At 41.0% G+C, this 22,862-nt stretch overlaps 1 protein-coding gene across 2 annotated transcripts in view; it reads left to right on the top strand.

The window, feature by feature from the left end:
- The window catches only part of MED25 (mediator complex subunit 25), a 113,915-nt gene extending 97,309 nt beyond the window's left edge, over positions 1–16,606 (top strand). For both annotated transcript variants that reach the window (XM_089671590.1, XM_089671591.1), the window contains 2 exons: positions 7,064–7,271; positions 15,692–16,606. In XM_089671590.1, coding sequence (XP_089527716.1) covers positions 7,064–7,271; positions 15,692–15,798 — 315 coding nt within the window. In that variant the 3' untranslated portion in view covers positions 15,799–16,606. The remainder of the gene's footprint in view (positions 1–7,063; positions 7,272–15,691) is intronic.
- The last annotated feature ends 6,256 nt before the right edge of the window (positions 16,607–22,862 follow it).

Here is a 22,862-nt window from a genome sequence, read left to right as displayed (position 1 = left end):
ACTTTAGCCTGCTGTTGGCTGAATCTGAGTCACAGGAGTGAAGAACTAAGTGCACTCCTGTGACACTGCACAAGGGATGTAGGTCCAAAAGCTCTTTGGCCATACTTCTATTTTAACCACCTCTCTATCCCAGAATTGTAGAAAAACAGCACTTCAGAAATAGCCCTGGGTGGCCAGTATGCCTGTTAATGGCCATAAACATTTCACAGACAACGTGTACGGAGCCAATCCGGGTGGCTCTGTACCATGTAATCGTTGTGATATCCAATCACTGCGATCATTAAGTGTAAGTAGTACTACTATTTACTTTTGAAAGACTGCCGCTTACTCTTACAATGAAAGAAGGAGGAGGAACTAATGGATGAACGAACTTTCATCCATACCAGAACAAAAGCAGGAAAATTCAGGTAGGAAGGGTTTGATTGTTGAATCGTTTTTTAACCCTTTCATCTCCCCCTCCTCCCCTGCACATCTGATCTCCATTCTTTTTCTAGTGACCATTATCATAACCCCTCACCTCTGTTATCCTGCACATCTGAAAATGACCTCTCTATCCTCTCTATCCTATACTGTTTGTGATCTGTACTTTAACTTTTTTACCTGCTCCTCCCTCTTGGTATGACCTATAAATGCTGCTGTATGTAGTGCACCATTACCAAGCTCCATGTTTTAAGCACACCTTAATTTCCATAAAATTGTGGCCAAATATTAGGTCACCCTAGGGTCTCTACTTTACAAAAAAAGGTAATTTTGTGTGTGTTTGTACTGTCCTGGAATTTTTATTTTGCTATATTTTATAACCGAAAGTAAGAAGAAAATGTTTTTCCCGAATTATGGGTCTTTTTATCGTTTACATAAAAGAAAAAAAGCAGTGACTATTAAATAACATGAATGATCTGTCAGAAAAAAAATTATAAAATTCATTTGTGTACATTATTGCTTGACTGAGTAATTGTCAGTCAGACTGTCACAAGGCAGATAAATATGCAAATGGTCGCTCACCTCCTTAAATGACCTTCCTGTACTAATGGGGTCAAACAAGTGCTCAAAGATGTCTCCTGCTGGGAGCGCTTGTTTGACCTCATTTGTACAGAGAGGTCATTTAACCACTTCCTGTCCGGCTCATGTATATAAACGGCCAGTCGGGAGCAGTGCCGCAGCGGGTGGCCGTTTATAAACGGCCACCACATTCAATGCCTGTACGCACTCCCTGGGAGCGTGCAGCACCACGATCCGGTGCCTGCTGTGTCCGGAGGAACACCGATCGCTGTACGGGATCTCTGTGTGAGGTCCCGATCATGTGATCACTGATTGGCCAATCAGTGATCAAATGAACAGTAGTAAACAAGATGTCACTTCCTGACATCATTGCTTACTACTTGTGAAATCTGTGAATGATCACAGAGGTCACATGGTACAAGGCTATTCACAACAGCCTTGTACCATGTGACAAGCTGTGACCAATCACAGCTCTCACAGTATTTCTCAATGGCTGCAAGAATGCAGCCAGAGAGAAATAGAAATGACTGCTTTTACAGCCTTTAGGGGTGTAAAAGCAATCAGTTTAAAAAACGAAAAAAAAAAAATCTTCATCACCCCCCACAAGTAGTAATACTGCTAGGGTGATGGTATGTTAAAAAAAAAAAGACATAAATATTAATATAAAAATGTAAAAAACATTTTTGAAAAATTATCATTTTTGGTTAAACTAATTTGGGTTGTGTTTTTTTTTTTTTCACTAAAAAGATAGTTGAATACATTTTGGCCAAGATTTATGACGAAAGATTATTTGTAAAATTTTATCAGATTTATTTATTAATTTTATAAGAAAAACACTTTTTTTTTTTTCCTCAAAATGTTTGGACTTTTTCATTTATGTAGCAAAAAAATAATCCCAGTGGTAAATAAATACCACCAAAATAACGTTTTATCTGTCTCAAAAAAATGCTAAAAAATTCATAGGGGTACAGTGTTGCATGAACGCGCAATTGTTATTCAACGTGTGATAGTGCTGAAAATTGGCCTGGACAGGAAGGAGGTAAAAGTGTTCGGACTTGAAGTGATTAAGGAGGTGAGCGTCCATTTGCACATTGGCTGTATGAATGCAGTGTGATATTCAGGAAGAAGATTTGATTCTTATCAACATGTTAATTTAACCACTAGCCTACAGGGCACTTATACCCCCTTCCTGCCCAGGCCAATTTCCAGCTTTCAGCGCTGTTGCACTTTGACAATTGCGCGGTCATGCAACACTGTACCCATATGAAATTTTTATATGTTTTTTGTGATAGAGCTTTATTTTGGTGGTATTTAATCACCTCTGGGGTTTTTTATTTTTTCTTAAACCAAAAACCACTGAAAATTTTTGAAATAAAAAAATTTTTTTCTTCGTTTTTGTTATAAAATTTTGTAAATAAGTGATTTTTCTCCTTCACTGATGTGGCTAATGAGGCTGCACTGATGTACACTGATAGGTAGCACTAATGAGGAGGCACTGGTAGGTGGCACTGAAAGGCAGCACTCATATATGGCACTGTTAGGCGGCACTGACTGGCAGCACTGATAGGTGGCACTGACTGGCACTGATGGGTGACACTGAAAGGCAGCTCAGATGGGCACTGATATGTGGCATTGATGTGGCACTGATGGGCACTGACAGGTGGCACAGCTGGGGCTACACTGATCATCAGTGCCCTGATGATCTGTGTACATGTCCCCTCCGAGGAATGCCGATTACCATCTCTCTTCTCCTCACGAGCTGTCAGCGTGACAGCTCGTGAGGAGAAAAATGCCCATAACCTGCATCTCCCTGTTTACACGTGATCAGGTGTGATTGGACACAGATGATCACATGACCAAGCCAACATCTTCAGCTCTTTCCGTTGATCGGTGATCCTCTGTGTCTGAGGGAGACAGCGCATCGCCACGCTGCATGCTCCTGGAGTCGCGCATGCGCAGTTAGAATGGGGGGACGTCATATGACGTCCTCCCAGAAAGAGAGAACCGCCTTGCGTCCATCATTTTACTATATGGCGGGCGGGAGGCGGTTAAAGCACTGCTTAATGGACACATTGATGGACATTTTTTTATTTATTATTTGCTGCACTGCACAATTTTGTTTTGCTTTGCATGTGAGGTGAAATCACTATAGGTGTTACAGCTTGCAACATAAATTTTTTTATTTTTTGGTCACTGTGTATAGAGTGTGGCTGCACAGATTTTTTTCATGTATGTATTCCAGGATAATTAAATGCACTTAGTATTTAAAGGATAAGTATACTTTCAAACAAACCACACTGTCTTTTGGACAGCATGGTCTGCTTCTCAATACACTAAAAACCCACTGAGAAAGTACACTGGTAGTTCTGTGCCCCAAAGGGTTGCTGAGGTTTTAGAATTTTTCAGTGCACATCCATCAAGTCACCACTACCCTATCCCCTGTGGGCAACATGATGCCACTAGGTGGCCAGTCTTTGGATAGGCCTTTTGCAACCGGGGTTTGAGGGCTGTGGTGAAATACTGCATTCTTGTTTCTTTCTTTACTGGACTCCAAAACTACCCCATCTTTCCCTTGTACTTGTACCACCACATTGAGCAAAACCAGCCATATGGGTTAGACATCCTTAAAGGATAAGTTCACCTTTAATAGTCAGGTTGTTACATGTTATGAAAGTACAAGCTCCCGCTCCCTGCTGGGGGGAGCTGTCAAATAAAAAAAAAAAAAAAAAAGTGGCCATGTGCGGCTCCACCCACCTAGCCACGTCACTCCTTTGTGAATGAGAAACTACAAGTCCCCATTAGCCTTAGTGGCAGTCGGCTTGTAGTTCATTGAATCTTCCTGTCAGTATATCTGCTTGCTCGGATATCCTATATGGGCAAGAAGATATACTGACAGATCCGCAGGAGACCTGCATGGCACCATCAATCTGCTGACCACTGATGCTATGCTTTGCAGGCTCCTGCACCAAAAAATAATAAATGCACATTTTTTTACCTGCAAAAAAATGTGCATTTATTCTTTTTTTTTATCAAAAGGTGAACGTATCCTTTAAAGTCAGCCAAGGAGGTTGATGCCATTGTCGCATACCACACTACGTGCCTAAAGTTACCCATCTTTGTTCCTGAGGCTTGAGAATCCCAACCTGACAGTGTCTGCTGCAATACTGCCTAGTCATGGGGATGCTTGCTGAACAGCAGCATTTTGACCTATGGTAGAGGCAATAGTGGAGGTGGCAGCTATACCTGGGATGCCCTCAGGAGCAGTACCCCAAGCTCCACTGAAACACCCCTCACTTCACCCTTCCCAGCGCTCAGCAGACTGACCCAGCAGGTGGGTTGAAAATGTTCTGCCCATGCCTGTTGATCCAGATGTTTGTTTTTTCACATTTACATTTTTCCTGCTGGAACTTGGCAGGGCCATCCTTCTTGCATTTTAAACACTGGGTCATCAAGATACTCCTGTGAGTGGAAGCTCACAGGGCTAAAATTCTTTGTAGAAAAAAGCAAATGTGCCATACAAATTTACATGCAACCGTAATTTTGCAAGATCCAGAGGAAGGGTTTTTGCAACAGATGCACGTACAGCGCATACACAAAAAAAGGCAAATATGGTAAATATAAAGAAAAAGTCACAAGGACAAAGTTAGGATTGTTTAGTTTCCCCATACATTATTGCCAGTTTTATAGTTGGGGGTGGGGGGCGGGGGGTTGTCCTTTTTAAATCTTTTTGTGAAGATTAGTTCAGTAGGGGGGGGACACAGATTCTGACTTTGTTGCCTTTACCGTTACCTTTGGATGTGGGTTGTTAGAAATTTAGATTTCCACTTTTCATCTGCCTCTTCAAGGCTTTCAGGGCTTTTCACTGCTAGGGGCTCCTGGTCCTTTACTTCTTGGGCAGTTGGGTTATAGGTCACAGTGTAAGATTCATACCCTTTAACTTGATCTTCTTCCTTTGAGAGGCAGGGCTTAAACTCAGTGGTCTGTTGTGTTCCCAATAAACTGATTATGAAATACATTTGCATAGAGATTTAATTATGTGTTGTTTCTAATAATCACGTAATGTGAAAAACCATTTTATGGAGATCATTTCACCAAGTTTGAAGCTGAACTCAGGTCAGCACCTACCTCCCTCCCTCTCCCCCTCTATAGTGTCCCCCTATTTTATGTTTTCATTTACCATGTCCCAGTTCTGACTAATTCATCTTCTTAGATTATAACACAAGGGCTGATATAAATCCTCTAGCCACAGGAGCCTTTGGAACTTGAAAAAATATAAATAAGGAATATGTTTAAGGAGAGCCGCTATCAATCCAAGCAGGGCAACCAACCAAAGCAATAAATATCAAGACAGCACTCTTCCCAAAAACTATCTCTTATAATACAAAAGTGCTGAAAAACAACTATAAAAAACTTGAAATAAAGTGTGGGAAAGTGTCCAAAACTACAATGTGTGGAAAACTATTCAAAAACATGGCATATTAATAATCAATATATCTTAAATTGATTAACATCAACAAAAATATAAAACAAATATTTAAAATTAATAATTACAAAAGTGTGGGAAAGTATTCAAAAGAAAAAGGTAAAAAAAAAATCAATAAATATGTCAAACAATTCGTGAACCATTTGGTGAACTGATGGAAAGAAATGTATTATACCCAACCAGGGCAAACAACCAAGGATATTTATAGCACTCTACCCAAAAAATATCTTTATTAATGCTAAAAGTGCTAAAAAACAAATGTAATCAAACTTGTAATAAAGTGTGGGAAAGTGTTCAAAACTGAAGTGTGTGGGAAAACTGTTCAGAAACATAACATATTAATATCTTAAAATAATTAACATCAAACCATAAGTGAAAGTGACAAAAATATTGTGAAAAAATATTGTGAAAAAAGTCAATAAATTGGTGAGACAATAAGTGAAGCAATCAGTGAAACAATGGTGAGGTGCTCCAATCTTCAAAATTCTTTATCTTGTATGATGTTAAAACAAGTGAAAATCCACCACCAAATAGATTGAATCCACTCACCAGAGCTCCATGCTGGCAAAAAATACACCAGCTATAATCGCTTGTGCTCTGGGAGCAATACTCTGTGGCAATGGACTTCAGCTGATGGAAAGCCTCCCAATGGCAATTCATTCATCATATATTCAGAGTAGGACATGGTGGAGAAAGAAGAAGGAATCCACATAGCGTAAAACCATACAAAATCTTTATTAATCCAAATTCATATAAAACCACTCACATTGATAAGTGTCACAGCCGACACTAGCATCTCACGCATACTCAGACCGCTCCCCCGTGTGTTGTGATGTTACTACCAAGGCCCCGCCTAAAGGGCGCCCAAAGATTTGGGGAATTTAGGGGGGCTGGGGGATGCTGATCACAAAAGGTTTTTTTTTTTGTTTTCCCTTTAATACGGAGAATGCATTAAGGTAAAAAAAAAAACCTGCCTTTACAACCACTTTAAGGCTGAATGGTACTGAAGTTTGCTACATATAAAGCAAGCTGCTTAGAAAAATCTGAATTATTTCAGCAAGATGAGATGAGCGCTAAATTTCAGGATATATTTTGTCTGTAGCTGAAGTTCAGCTTTAATGGTTAGCTGAATTGAGCGAGTCCTCACAGGACTCCCTTAAGCTTGGCCATAGATGGATGTTTTTTTTTTCTTTTTTCATTTTTACAAGGAGTTGAACGAAAAAAAACTGACCAATTCCCCCATCCACAAATTTGAGGTGGATGGAGGAATCATTCCCGCTGAGCTATTATATTCTGACAGCTGGGAGACCCTGCTGAACTGACCAAATTTCAATCCATGTATGGTGACTGGCTTTAGCCAGGGCAGGCCTGAATGCAGATAACTATTTCTATTTTACTGCATTTTAGCTAACTCATAGTGCTACAAGACTTTTTAGATTTTAAAATGAGAAAAAAACTTACTTAAAACATAAAACTTAAGTTTAAAAATGTGTCATTGTAAGCATATAAAATAATATTGAGTCAGAATCACACTTTAGTTTTAAATTGTTTGAATTTAATGGCTTATGCCCTGCCTTGCAGCCACAGCCCAGCGTTCCTCAGACCCAGCAGCCTTTGCACCACATGCAGCAAGCAGCACAGGGCATGCTCCCCCACCAAGCACTGGGACAACAGATGCAGCACCAGGCTCCTGGACAGTCACAGCTGCAGATGCCAGGACAGTCACTTATGCACCAAGCACCAACGCAACAATGGGGCAATCAGATGGCACAACGGGCACCTATGCCAGGTAAGATTCCAAAGCTTTAACTAGCATGGTAATATTATTACAGTCAGGTCCATAAATATTGGGACATCAACACAATTCTAGCATTTTTGGCTCTATGCACCACCACATTGGATTTGAAGTGAAGCGAACAAGATGTGCTTTAACTGCAGACTGTCAGCTTTAATTTGAGGGTATTTACATCCAAATCAGGTGAACGGTGTAGGAATTACAACAGTTTGCATATGTGCCTCCCACTTGTTAAGGGACCAAAAGTAATGGGACAATTGGCTTCTCAGCTGTTCCATGGTCAGGTGTGTGCTATTCCCTCATTATCCCAATTACAATGAGCAGATAAAAGGTCCAGAGTTCATTTCAAGTGTGCTATTTGCATTTGGAATCTGTTGCTGTCAACTCTCAAGATGAGATCCAAAGAGCTGTCACTATCAGTGAAGCAAGCCATCATTAGGCTGAAAAAAACAAAACAAACCCGGCAGAGAGATAGCAAAAACATTAGGCATGGCCAAAACAACTGTTTGGAACATCCTTAAAAAGAAGGAACGCATCGGTGAGCTCAGCAACACCAAAAGACCCGGAAGACCACGGAAAACAACTGTGGTGGATGACCGAAGAATTCTTTCCCTGGTGAAGAAAACACCCTTCACAACAGCTGGCCAGATCAAGAACACTCTCCAGGAGGTAGGTGTATGTGTGTCAAAGTCATCAATCAAGAGAAGACTTCACCAGAGTGAATACAGAGGGTTCACCACAAGATGTAAACCATTGGTGAGCCTCAAAAACAGGAAAGCCAGATTAGAGTTTGCCAAACGACATCTAAAAAAGCCTTCACAGTTCTGGAACAACATCCTATGGACAGATGAGACCAAGATCAACTTGTACCAGAGTGATGGGAAGAGAAGAGTATGGAGAAGGAAAGGAACTGCTCATGATCCTAAGCATACCACCTCATCAGTGAAGCATGGTGGTGGCAGTGTCAAGGAGTGGGCATGTATGGCTGCCAATGGAACTGGTTCTCTTGTATTTATTGATGAGGTGACTGCTGTCAAAAGCAGCAGGATGAATTCTGAAGTGTTTCGGGCAATATTATCTGCTGAATCCGATTTGAGCATGCATTTCACTTGCTGAAGACAAAACTGAAGGGTAAATGCCCCAAGAACAAGCAGGAACTGAAGACAGCTGCAGTAGAGGCCTGGCAGAGCATCACCAGGGATGAAACCCAGCGTCTGGTGATGTCTATGCGTTCCAGACTTCAGGCTGTAATTGACTGCAAAGGATTTGCAACCAAGTATTAAAAAGTGAAAGTTTGATTTATGATTATTATTCTGTCCCATTACTTTTGGTCCCTTAACAAGTGGGAGGCACATATGCAAACTGTTGTAATTCCTACACCGTTCACCTGATTTGGATGTAAATACCCTCAAATTAAAGCTGACAGTCTGCAGTAAAAGCACATCTTGTTCGTTTCATTTCAAATCCATTGTGGTGGTGTATAGAGTCAAAAATGTTAGAATTGTGTCGATGTCCCAATGTTTATGGACCTGACTGTATATGTCAGCACTTAGCTCGCAATATATTTTACTATATTTTATTCTAGTAAGAACTTAAACCTCTCACAATTCCTGCAGCTTTGATTTAGAGGAAGGCAAATGTGCAAGTGTTTCCAGTTTAGCCCTACAAGGATGCCTAAATTACAGGAAAAATAAATGTGCAAAAAAGTACTAAAAATATTTTTTGTGTTTTAAAGTAATTTTTTTTTTTGGGGGGGGGGGCTCCTCTTTAGTACTTATTCTAGTAGCCAATTCGTTTTATTTCAGCAGTTGGGTTGCCTAGTGATTTTTAAATACTTTTGCACATTTTATTTTGATGCAATTTAGTTATGTTTTTACATTGTATAGATTTTGCTTTCTTTATCTGCTGCTTTACTATGTAAACCATAAATATCCCTTAACATCTCTAAGTTTACACAAGTGAAGTTCATGCAGCAATTCTGTTATGTGATGTTTTAGAATTTGTGGTTTATACTCCTCTGCATGCATATTTAGACTTGAAGACTAACTCCACCTTTTGCAGCATGTTACCAGTTACACCTGATTTTAGGAGTTGTCTTCCTACTGGCACATTAGGCAGATGTTTGTATGAACTCATCAACACTAGACATAGACTGAAATATTTTTGGAAGACTATAACTCTGATACATGTATAGTAAAGACTAAACTTTTGTATTAATTTTGACATGGTAAGGGAAGGTTATCACCCCTATCAGTTTTTTTTTCTGTGTCCTATTGGGGAGATTTCACTTTCCGTCCTGGAAATGCAACAAAAAATGAAAAGAAATATCCCTAAAGTGAGGGGAATTCCCATCTTAGACCGTTGTCACTAGAAGTATGGCCCTCATTGGATGATTCACCTTCACTTCTTGCTCTAGTCATAATTCTAAAATGTTTTATGTTTCAATATTTTTATAAAATTTTTCAGAGAAAAACAAGGAAGTGAAATATTGTTCATTCATACAGTATTACATTAGACGATACTTGGTTGAGGTATTCATATATGTATGATGAACCTTGGTGGGGAGTTGGGTTGTTAGGGGGGTTTTGGTGGGGGGGGGAGGAGAGGATTGGGGGAGGAGGGATATAACTGGGTAATTGAGGAAATACTAGTCTTGGTTTTGGCTGTAATTCGACTAATAAAATGTCATAAGGATTGTACAGAACATTTTGGGTGGTTTAGCAATTGGGTCCATTGGTTATTAAATTTGTGATAGGAAGAAGTAGTATTTGCGGATAATTTTTCCATTTCACATTGGGTGTTAAGGTCTGTAATTAATGAAGTGATTGAGGGGGTATTATTTGTGTTCCATAATCTTGTAATGTTAATTTTGGTCGCAAAGAGTATATGGGTAATTGTTCGGGAACGAGGAGGGAGTTTCTCGATCCCGATGTGTAGGAGTGCTAATGAGGGGTTCGGTGTTAACAAGATTTTGTTTATTTCAGAGACTAATTGAAAAGTAGTATTCCAGAAGGATCTGAGTGACTTACATGACCAAAGAATATGTAGTGTTGAGCCTTGCTCACCACGTTGACTCCAGCATGTAGGAGACTGTTTCGGGTAGTAGATGGAGAGTTTGATCGGGGTCAGGTGCCATTGGTGGAGTATTTTTAGATATGACTCCCAGTGGGAGCTGCATCGGGTAGCTTTATAGGTAATGTTGAAGGTATTTTCCCAGCATTTTAAAGTTATTTGGTCTGACAGGATTTTTTCCCAGTTAGTTAGGGAGGTTGTTTGTAGAGTAAATTGTAAGTTTGTGAGATATGTATAAAAGGTGGATATACTTTTGCCTGGGTATTGAGGTTTGGTGAAGAAGATGAAGGCTGTAATTGGTATCATAGTGGTGTGGGGTAAGATAGATGTTTGTAGACAGTGAGCAATTCTTAGGTATGTAAAGTTTTCAGTAGTAGGGAGATTATATTTGGTTTGGAGAATTTGGAAGAGGCATATAGATTGATTGATTGATATAGAGTTCTGTTATATTGGTTATCCCTTGTTGTGTCCATTGAGATAAGTCTAGCGAGGGAATGAGAAGGTGTAGTATATTGGATGAGTAGGTATATGTTTGACATCTTTAAATTTAGCGGAAAGGAGGTCCCGCCAAGCTTGTAGGGAGGCTTGAATGCAGGGGTGTTTTAGTTGGGGTTCTATTCAGTTGGTCGGTGGAGTCAGGATTATATTTTGGGGCTTGAAAAGGGAGGGTTTCCATTATGGACCAAATTTTTTCCCTCGATGGGTTCCACCAGAAATATAATTGGTCTAAAAGAGTAGCTGTGTACTATGACTTGAGGTGTGGGAGTCCTGCTCCTCCTTTAGCTGTAGGGCGTATTAAGAGGTTGGTGGTACATCTTGGTTTTTTCGAGTTCCATAGGAACTTTGTGAGGATTGTTTGTAGGCTAGAAAAGAATGAGTTAGGGATTGGTATGGGGAGTGTGCGGAATATGTATAGGATTTTGGGTAAAATGTACATTTTCAGAGTTGCCACTTGGCCTAGTTTTGAGAGTTCTGAAGTGTATAAAGTGTTTAGTTTTCAGGGGATAGTTTCAAGCAAAATTTCATGATTTGCTGTGTATAGTTGGTCTGTTGTCAGTGTGAGTCTGATTCCTAAGTAAGGAATGTTGTTTGTTTCCCATAAAACAGGGAATTGTTTGGCTAGTTGGGTTTGGAGTTGGGATGAGATGTGAAGGTTTAGTATGAAAGATTTGGGTTTGGAGTTGGGATGAGATGTGAAGGTTTAGTATGAAAGATTTGGGTTTGTTAAGTTTGTAATATGAGACTGTTGAGTAGGTATATAGGTGTGTGCAGATCGTTTTGAGGGATTTTTTTTGGTTGGTCACCATTAATATAATATCGTTCGCAAATAGGCTAATTTTGTGTTCCATGTTGGGGTGTGTGATTCCTGTAAATGATCGGTACGCTCTGAGTTTGGATGCTAGGGGTTCAATAAGGAGTGTAAATATTATCGGGGAGAGTGGGCAGTCTTGTCTTGTATCGTTTGAGATGTCAAAGGGGTCAGATAATGTGCCATCTGTCAGTACTCTAGCGGATGGATGTGAATATAATGACAAGATGGCGTTCAAAAATTTTGGCATCACAGGTTGGATGCTGAAGTGTGAGTTGCATGAATTGCCAATGTATCCGGTCGAATGCTTTCTCTGCGTTTAGAGATGGGAATGAGGAGGGGCTCTTGATACTTTCTAGGTTGTTTAGGAGGGAGATAATTCTTCTGGTAGCATCAGGTGCTTGGCGACCTGGGATGAAACCTACCTGATCTGGGTGAATAAGAGTGGGGAGGTGGGGGAGATTTCTTCGGGATATGATTTTCGCGTATAGTTTTATGTCGGTATTGAGTAATGAAATTGGCCTGTAGTTTTGGACAATTTGGGGGTCTTTGCCAGGTTTTGGTATTGTCATTATGTTGGATTGCAACATGTCTTTGGGGAATGAACCTGTGGTGGCAGCGTGATTGAAGAGTTTGGTCAGGTGTGGTGATAAGTCTGTGGAAAGGTGTTTATAGTATTCGTTAGTGTATCCGTCGTGTCCTGGTGATTTGTTCATTGGGAGTGTTTTAATGGTTGTTTCTATTTCTTTGGGTGATATTGGGGTAGAAATGGTGTCAAGTTGGTCTGAGGATAGTTGAGGGAGATTGGTCGTTTGGAGAAATTGTTGTATGGAGGTGGTTGTTGATTGAATGGTGTCAGGGTCGTTTTTAAGGTTATATAGGTTTTGGTAGTATCTGCGAAGGCGTTCGCTATGTCTTGCAGGTTTGTGCTTAGGGTATTCGTAGATGGGTGTTTAATTGAGGCTATTTTGGATTTCAGCCGTTTTTGTTTTACCGATTTGGCTAACAACATTTGGCTTTGTTACCTAGTGAGTAGAATGTCGCTTTTATTTTTTGGAGATTTCGATCATATTTGTAGAGTAGAAGGGATCTTAATTTATTTCTTTCTGCTGTCAGGGACGAAGAGATTGTTGGGTCTTGGGATGTTTTGTTTTTTTCCTCCATTTGTTTTGATTGAGGTTAGGAGATTATCTATTTGTTGGGTTCTGTTTTTGTTTTAGCGAGCGTTTAGTTGTATCAGAATACCTCTCATGTATGCTTCATAGGTTGACCACAAAGTGGTTATGGATATATCAGGGGTATCGTTAAATTCAAAAAATGTCTTGTGTGCATCAATTATTTGTTGCTTGTAGTCTTGGTTTTTAAGCAAGATCGAGTTCAATCGCCATAATCGGGTATCGACGAATGTTGTTTGCTGTCAAGGGAAATAGTGATCGGAGCATGGTCTGACCAAGTGATGGTACCAATCTTGGAGGAGGTGATGTGTTGTAGAGTCCATTTATCGGTGATAAAGTCGATTGCAGAATAGGATAAGTGGGATGGAGAATAGTAGGTATAGTCCTTTTCTGTACTATGTTGGCATCTCCAGATTTCGTAAAAATCGTTGGAGTGAAGAAATTGGTTGAAGGACTGTTTTGAAGACCTTGTCTTGCATGATGTGTCAAGAAGAGGGTTCCCTATAGTGTTAAAGTCTCCGCCGATGCGTAGTCTGCCTTTTCTGTGTTGATTTATAATGGAGTTTGTTGAAGAATTGGAGTTGATTGGTGTTAGGACCGTAGACGTTCACCAATGTGTATGTAGTATCATTGATATTGCAGATCAATATGTGGTAGCGGCCTTGTGGGTCTGCTGTTGCTGAGATAAATTGGAACTGCAGGGAGTCTCTTGTGGCTGTAATGACGCCGTTTTTCTTTTTCGGGTTTGTTGCCATATATACTGTGAAGAGGTGAAGAATATTGAGTTTAGGGATTTTGGATGAGGCAAAGTGAGTCTCCTGTAGGAATACGATGTCCAGTTGAATGGAGCGGATTTCTCTTGAGAGCAAGGACCTTTTGAAGGGGGAGTTGAGACCTCGGACATTAAGCAAAGAGGTGGTGATGGCCCGCCAGGTGTGCAGCTTTGTGAGCATGGGTTTGTCTTTGTTGTGGATTGAGTGTTCAATTGTGTGGAGGGGGTTGTTGAGAGGGTTGGTTCTAGCGACTGATGACTGCTAGCTTGGGGTATGAACAAGGGTAAAAACGGGTAAAAAAGACTTGCAAAAAACACAAGTAACATGTGTAGCAGTATCTGCTACTGTGTAAAATGGAGGCACGAGAAAGCATGACTCTTTCGAGAGCTCATGCTTGAGACGAACTTGGACGATCAACATATTCGATCAGGGGCTGATTACCAGCTTGTGTGTTAGAGATTGAGGCCCAGAGAATTGGGGTTGGAGGTATTATGCTTGAGCGTAGGTCATGACCATTCTGCTTCCATCTCTTGCTGCCGATTGGATGCTGGTTGATGGGAGTCTGCTGGGATGATCCACGATTTCAGCAATTCGATGCCTGCTTCTAGGGATTTAATTGTGTAAAATCTGCCTTGGTATTTGACATTCAATTTCGTAGGGAAGCCCCATTGATATCCGATTCCATGTTTCCACAAAGCTTTAGTTATGCTGATGAGCTTCTTATGGTTGGAGAGTGTGGCTTTGGATAGGGCTGCGAACAATTTGATGTTTGCTTGGGATGGAGGTTGAATTTCTTGCTGCCATTAATATTCTTTCCTTTACGTGGAAAAAGTGTATGCGCGCCAATATGTCTCTGGGGACCATCGCTGGCAGAAATGATGGTTTGGGGATTCGATGTGCTCGATCTATAGCCAATTCTACATCTGTGAGGGTAGGGATGAGAGTTTTCATATATTGTTGTATGTGTGGGACTATGGCGTCTGTGGTGATGGATTCTGGGATCCCATGGAATTTGATGTTTCGCCTGGAGCCTGCCAATTTGAGATTGATTTGTTCGATGTCTGCCTCATGGTCTGTGTGTGCACCTATGAAGTCGTTATGTGCGGTGCACATTTCCCCTAGTTTATTTTCGATATGGCGGATACGTTTTCCTTGATTTTGGACCGTATTTGAAATTTGAGATGATGCCCTCAGTCATTATGTAGCATTTGTCGAGGGGAAAGGAGCATGTTTTTCATGGAAATCTCTGTGATAGGTTGGTCAGAAGCAGGATAGGATTCGATTAAAGATGGCGCATTAGCTGATAGAATAGTAGCTGAGAGAGAAGGCTGTCTGTCAGGGGGTGAACCTGTGTCCAGTCTGGGTCTGGATTTTGCCGGGCTGCTGGACGTAGGAGACGGGGGGAGAAGACTCACCAGGGTCCCCTGGATACAGCGATCCCTTCAGCATGGGGTCTGAAATGTATGCTGCTTGGAGATCTGTGTTCTCTCCCTGCTGTGCTGGCTGTGTTGAGTGACCGTTTTGCATGCAGCTGGCGCCATCTTGGCTGCCGGGGTCGAGAGCAGGAAAGAAACTGGTCATTTTTCCAGGGTGTCACGGCGTTTTCCGACGTCGGGTCATAGCCCTGTCGGATGGCAAGGGGTTAATGTTTCAGCTGCTGTGGCTTATATTCCCTGGGGCTGTAGTGTGTCGCGATCGTGCTGGCAGCAGATTGAGCTCTCCTCACTGAGTGTCCATCCTTGGAGCCAGCCGCCTCTAAAATGTTTTAATTTTCCCTCGTTTTCTCATCAGGACAAATAAAGGGCTGAATCTCTTCAGCAGACACACGCAGAACAATAAAAACATGACAGATGGTCTAATCCTTCCTTACTTTTTTGCCTTTACATACACTTTAGGTACATAGCTGAATAACTTTTGTATTGTACATATGTAACTATTTTCTGCAGGCTGTGTCCCAATATAGATCAATAGCTAGAAATCTGTTTTGCTTCAGTACATTAAACTACTAGCTCACCACAGAATATTAGTCAATATTAGCTAAATATTTTCCATAAATTTTCTGCGTTTTAATTCATATTGTTTCAGGAGTAATGATGGCCACAGGACCCCGCGGACCAGTCCCCCAGCCAGGATTGCAGCAGGTGCAGACTCAAAGTGTCATGGAGGATGATATCTTAATGGACCTAATCTGAAGATAAAGCAGGGTATCCCTGTGAACTTTGATCCCTTTTCCCCCTTAAACTTAAGAGATTATACAGAAAAGAAACTATTTCCACTTACTTGAGAAGGAACACTCCTAAGTGATTCATAGCCCTCGGTGCATAATTTTTTTTACAAGAGAGCCTTTGGGATGTGTAAAATCTGAAATCAGCTTTGTGGACTATTTGTTAGAGGAGGTGTTGCCGTATGTGTTTGCAGACCTGAAGATGTATCAAACAAGTCATGCCACTAGCAGGTCTACTCGAGCATAACTGATTGATTTTTAAAGCCTCTTATACATTCTAATAAGTGAAAGGCTGTAAACCTTGGAAAAAATTCCCTTTTCTGGTAAAGCTTATAAGTTGCAGCCAGACGAACCTAGCAACTGCACCAAGTAGGCCCAACTAGACTGCGATCTTATGTGCAAAAGCGGACTATTTAGTTGCTTTCTATAGAATTTCATATCGACATATCAATGTCCAGGAACCTCCAAAAAGAACTTCAGAAGATAGTCTTTGAATTCCACATGTACTTCCTCTTTTAGCCACTGTAAGGCAGAACCTGACCAGTTTCCATTCAGCTTTCCACACTCTGACCATAAGATAAAATTCACCGAAGAGCCAAAATATGGTTCTGTTCTTCACATCTCTCCACATTTTGGCTTATATTTGGTTATGTTTTATAGGTCAACAGGTAAAACACAGGTCTTACAGAAAGGACCCTTTTTTTCTGGTGTTTGTCATATCTAATACACAATATTATGTCTACATGGTTAATAATTAAACTTTATTTTAGAAGTTACTTGTTGGGTGTTTGTTGAACTGTCCTGCATGCTTCTCATGGAGAGTGAGATAAACATTTGTTTGCTTTAAATGTGTAATATATTATGAAATAGGAGGTAACCCGTAATGTTGCTTCAGGTACTGGATCCTGCATGGGCGCTTACCTCGGCACTTTGTGCAACACGTGTGGTCAGCTGCTGGGTACTATACAGGTCTAAGACTGTGGTCCATCTCTATGAAACCCAGACCTTGACCCCTCTGGGGATGTGCCCACCATGATGGGAAAAGACTGGACCTTATATAGGGACTAGCGTCATGGAAAGGTAAGACAGGGTCCCCTTTTATCTCTGACAGTTACTGTAAAAATCAAGGTTGTTGTGTTTGGAATGTGTTTTACTTTACAGTGTAAATGTCTCAAGTTTGGCACTTAAACTCAACCACTCAGAGTGTATGACCAGGTGCTACATCACACCACAGGTCACACACTTAATCGCCACATCCGTTTTAGAGCCCTTATAAAGTACTCAGGCACTTCCTACCACCCTTTCACCATGAGGATTTTACTACAGGATGGTCTATACCAGGTTGCTGCAATAACCTTCACACCCTATATTCCGAACCCTATTTCGTGAGTATCCCACAGAGCATTATCCTTACACGTACCTATGGCAGGAAACCAGGTGAAAGGGAGGCATGGAAAATAACTCAGGTTATCATTTGACCTGCCAATAACCTGTACAACACTCAGCCTCCGGTCTCTGCATCCCTCTCTAGTTCTATTTCAGGGACACAGTCTACCTGGCAAAGGCAGATTTTTCGGCAACTATGTCACAACTTCTCAGATAACTAATCGCTTTAATACAGCCATCTCTGCCCAAGGCTTCAAAACGCCAGGCCCCTTCTCCAGCACCACCATCTCTGATTTGGATCTTTATATGCCCAGCATAGAAAAGGTGGACATAGAAGAGAATGAAGAGGACTTGGAGGCAGTGTTTGAGGAAGCTGCGGAAGATATCTCACCTGCACACCTGAAGCTGCAGCATTTTATAATATGCTTGCCAGCGTGGATATGTTCAATTCTACTGTGCACAAACACATTTGTATTGTCACACTTGATTCTCCTCTGACTCACCGAGGCCATTTGGGTAGAGACCTCTATAAAGGCTCCCTGTTCATGTACAAATAGACTGGGCAATTTATGACATGGGTCAATCCAGAAAAGAATTTCACTCTTCCAAAATTCATTGCCAAGCTCTATCCTTTGGAAAAAGAGTTAACTGAGTGGTCTGTTCTAGTAGTTGCTCCAGCCATCTCAGTCTTAAACAAACATTTCACTGTACCCATTGAAGAAGTTCCTGCATTCAAAGATTCTGCAGATAGGAAGTTTGAGGCATTCTTAAAGGCTCTATTTGCACTTGCCCAGCTTTGTAACAAGCGATTGCTGTACTGCGGCAGTGAACAATCAACATGATCCTATATTCCAGGAACGTACCTTAACTGAGCAATTACAGCAACTACCTACTACTTTGCTTTTTTGTGTGGATGCCCTAGGACAAGTAATGAAATGATTTACTCAAATGTCCAGACTGGCTCTAATCTCATTTCACATGTGCAGAATCATTTGGTTCAAAGCCGGGACAGCTGAAGTTACCTGTAAAAAAGGCACCTTGTGTATGCCATTTGAAGTAGGATGTCTTTTTGGCGAGGAACTTGATAAATTAATTAAGATTCCAAAACCCCCTCACTCGAGCCACTAAGCCCACAAAGTCTTCTCTAAAGCCCTCTTCCCATTAAAGGGGTGACATCTGTTACAGTTTGCCTCCCTCTGGGTCCCAGACTGTGGTCAATCAGTGGTTTCAAAGAAGCGCAAAATAGAGTTAAAACTCTACCCCCCATGCTTTTCTTAAGTCAACCAAAATCTGTCCAAGGACAGTCAAATTTGCAGACTACCCCACACTATCCCTTGCCCCCAGTGAGTAATTGTGCCAGTGCCTCCACAAGACATATTCGAAGGATTCTGATCAAACCTGTTCACAATACCAAAATGCAGTGGGGATAGTTGTCCTATTCTGCACTTTAATTCCCTCAATAATACCTTAAATTTCCAAATATTTGCATGGAGTTTGCAAGATCAGTCATTGCCTCTCTGAGGTAAGAGGAATTCCTGGCATTCGTAGACATCCAAGATGCCTATATGGATATTCCCACTTCTCTACCTTATCAGCATTTTTTAGGTTTTGCAGTCAAAGACAATCAGTTTCAGTTTATTGCACTGCCTTTTGGCCTATCCTCTGCTTCCAGAGTATTCACAAAGGTCCTGGCACCTCTACTTGCACTTCTAAGAACTCTGAGCATCCAGGACACAAATGAATTAACCTTCTCCTGAAAGACTCATCTTCCTTCCAGCTATCTACAAATGTCCAAAGGGCAATTCAGATGCCTCCCAACTTATGGTTGAGTGATCAGCTTTCAAATACCTCTTTTTTTTGCCTAGAATACTTGGGACTGATCCTGAACACATCCCAAGCAAAAGTTTTCCTTCCAGAGAAGAAAATGCTTTTTTCTCAGAGTGCATGCTCTGGAATTGAGTTCAAAGAGACATCCCCCAAAGGATCCCTACTTGACCTACACATGCTACTGTCCAGCCAAGCCAAACCCAAAAACCCAAATTCCCTATCAACATCATGGAGGCCAGAGCATTAAAGATGATTCTGCAACACCAGACCCCCCCCCCCTTCTGCAAGGACACCCAATCAGAGTGCAATCCGACAATGCCACAGCTGTGATCTACATTGACCACCAAGGGAGCACCAGGAATCATGCAACTTTGGAGGAAGCAAGCCACATCGTTTCATGGATGAAGACTTGCTGACCAGTGATCTCTCCAGTTATCCACTCCTGGGATGTGGGCCGCAAAGCCCTTCACTCTGACATCTTCAGCCTGATATGTCAGAAATGGATGACCCCAGATGTAGATAATCCTAGCCTCCAGATTTAACAGCATGTTACCTTTTGTCTGTGGCCAGGACCAAGGATCCTCTAGCACTGGCACTAGATACTTTGATAATGCCCTGGTCATAGTTCAAGCTAATTCTACCTCATCTGCTCCACAAGATAAAGCAAGGGCAGAAGCTAGTGATTTTCACTGTACCAAACTGGCCCATGCTGTCTGAGGGCAATCTATTCCATCCTACTTCTTAGTCACTAGCTTTAATGGCATGGCTATTGAAGCCCAGGTCTTAAGAAATAGAGGGGGCCTCTGAGTCAAGCATTACTACCTTGCTAAAAGCCAGAACAAACACTTCCAGAATGATGTATTACACTGTTCAACAAATTTTTATTTTTTGCCAGTTTTGGAAACAAAAGGATCCATTTCTTAATGAATTTCACATTCTGAGTTCAAATATAACAATGAAATTTGTCAATTGGCTCTAGTTTTTCTGTAAACGGAAAGTTTTCTACTATAGGCGTAATGACTACATAATGCACAATAATTATATAGATAGATGTCTTTCCACAAATATAAAGCAAGTGATATTGACTACATAACAAAGCCTAAATGGCATAATATATTGCATAGGATTACCAAGAAAAATTATAGCCATAAGCTAAGTTGAATCATTTTAATACTTAGGATTCTCACTAGTTTTGTCTTCAGTTTGTGTCGGTTTTGCTTCTCTTGGCTTTTCTCTTGTATTCGAGGAAAGGGCTATCTCTTACAACTGCACGTGACTACACGCTTCAGGTTCTTCCTCACTTGACTCAACCACGAAGGATTCTGGTGCTTTAGGAATTGGTAGCCCCTCTCCATGAGGAACTGGACGTATTGCCGATGGAATATTTGGATAGTGCACAGATAACTTTTTCTTCTTATTTAGCCCTTTTACAATTGGAGGCACCATACAAAAGTAACAATTACTAACATGATCTGTTGGCTCTCTCCAAATCATTGGCACAGCGAAAGGCATAGATGCCTTTTTTCCATTCAACCATTGCTCCAGTGCCGTCCCACAAGAATTGCAGCATATATGTGGTGCCCAGCTCTTGTCCTGGTCTCCTATCTTGCAGCCAAAATACAAGTTGTAGGCTTTCTTAATCATTCCTGTTATCCTCCTTTTTTGTGAGATAAAAGTTATTTCACCGCAGATATAGCAGAAATTATCTGCTTTATTCACACAAGTTCGGGGCATTACTGAGTAGCCTATATAAGCATAAAACTAAATGTAAAGACGCTGTCGAACTACAATCAGCTACAGATACTGCAGCTTTTATGCAGTGAAGTGATGCAATTAAAGGCTAATATTGCATCATCTCAGTATACATGCAATTTTCTATTGGTCACCAGTATCAATTGCGCAATATGCAGCTGAAGTTGCATCATAATTTTGAATGGCTTACGTCATTAGATGGGTGAATATATCATGGAAACTAGAGCCAATCAACATTTTTTAGGGTCATTTTCGTTTTCAGCACCCCAAAATTATGTAAGATTAGCTAATTTTATGCCCAAAACTTTTTACCTGTTGAACAGTGTTATTGTACCTGGAAATTCTTTGCCTGCTGTGAACAAAGACATTTAAATCCCAAAAATTACTCTCTGCCTCGCATTCTGGACATCCTACAATCAGTTATTTACCAGGACTTGGCCTTAAAGTGTTACTAAACCCACACCAGTAAAATCAGTCTGTATATGCAGTAAAGCATGCTTGTTATACTCACTGTGGAATCTAAAGGGTTCCTCCACATTGTGTAAAAAGGCTATTTGATCCTGTCTTCTCTGATCCTCCCATTCTTCTACTGTCTCCAATCCATCTGCTGATAGTACAGAGCTCTAGGAATCACTCTGCACATGCTCAGTTTGGCCATGTGCTGATCACATGCACCCTCCTAAAGGAAAAAAAAAACTTCCTAGAAATAAACACCAATCAGCACTATCCAGACAGAGGGTCATGGATTATGCAACCTCATAAGACTGTCAGAATGAAACTCTTCCTACAAAGCTTTAACCAGTGCTCAGCTGGACATTGATAGAAGTCACAAGACTGCTATATACTGCTTATGAGACAAGGTATTTAACAGTTAATATTTCCTAAGATAATTGCATTTCCATGTAGTGTGTACTGTGGGAGACAAGATGTAGTGAATGCAGGGTCATGGGTTTAGAACCTATCATGGAAATATCCCCCTAGAGACGTCTGCAAACTGGCCTTTTTGGTTGCTATCATGTCTGTCAGACAACGTAGATCTACGCCCAAACCATCCTTTCTTCCTAAGGTAGTATGAGTCTTCCACCTCAATGAAGACATAGTCCTTCCATCTTTGAGCCCTGCCCCAAGGCACTCAAACAGAATTTCTCTTCCTTGCCTGGAATGGAATAGTCATAACCATCAGTCTACCTCCAACCAACCGCTTCCATCAGTGTTTTTTTCCCGAGCATTCCGGCACAGACTCTGTGACCCAGCTTTGTATGGCTATCACCTGGTCCTCTGTTCACATGTTTTTAGTTTTACTAGGTGGTCAGCCAATTTTCTATGGATGCAACCTTTGACTGTAAGGTTCTTGCATCTCCACTCTTAACTTGGGTCTGTTCATACTTGTTGTTGGGCCTGTTGGCACAATTCTGTTTGCTAAGTTGTTGCCCACCCTTTTCATTCATTGCCTCAGAGTATCCCAGGGTCTATATATTCTCAGCCTGTGTCCTGTAATATATGATTAAGATAACTGGAGTTTGGACTCATCTGTGCCATACTTGCTTGGAGTACAGTACAAGACACAGGACACCCTCCCTTCTTTTCCTTGTTACTCTGCATTGTTTGCTACAAAACTGAGGACTCTCGGGGTAGGATAGGGGGCATGTCCTCAAATGCTTTGCCTGTTTCCAATCACCTGAAGGTACAAGCCTATAACCCAGGGTCTATTATTTATGATTATTATTATTATAGATTGTAAGCTCGAAAGGGCAGGGCCCTCAATCCCCTCATGTTTTGCATTGTATTGGTATTGTTCTGTCACATGTTCTGTCCCCCTTTGTAATGTACAGCGCTGAGTGAACTATTGGCACTTTATAAATACTGAATAATAATAATTATACAGGATTTATATAGCGCCAACAGTTTGCTCAGCGCTTTACAATATAAATGGAGACAATACAGCAACAATACAGTCTGTATTGTACTCCATTTTATAGTGTTTAAACATAAAGTCCAAATTCCCCTTGTTTTTTAATTTCTGGACAAACAAGGCTTTCTCTTGGTACTACTGTCTTGAAAAAAAAA

The sequence above is a fragment of the Staurois parvus genome, unplaced genomic scaffold (assembly GCF_062004578.1).
Source record: "Staurois parvus isolate SC_StPar_1 unplaced genomic scaffold, SC_StPar_1.0 ptg000108l, whole genome shotgun sequence".
Lineage (NCBI taxonomy): Eukaryota > Metazoa > Chordata > Amphibia > Anura > Ranidae > Staurois > Staurois parvus.
The sequence above is the reverse complement of the archived record's forward strand: the minus strand, read 5'-3'. Positions and strand labels throughout refer to the sequence as shown.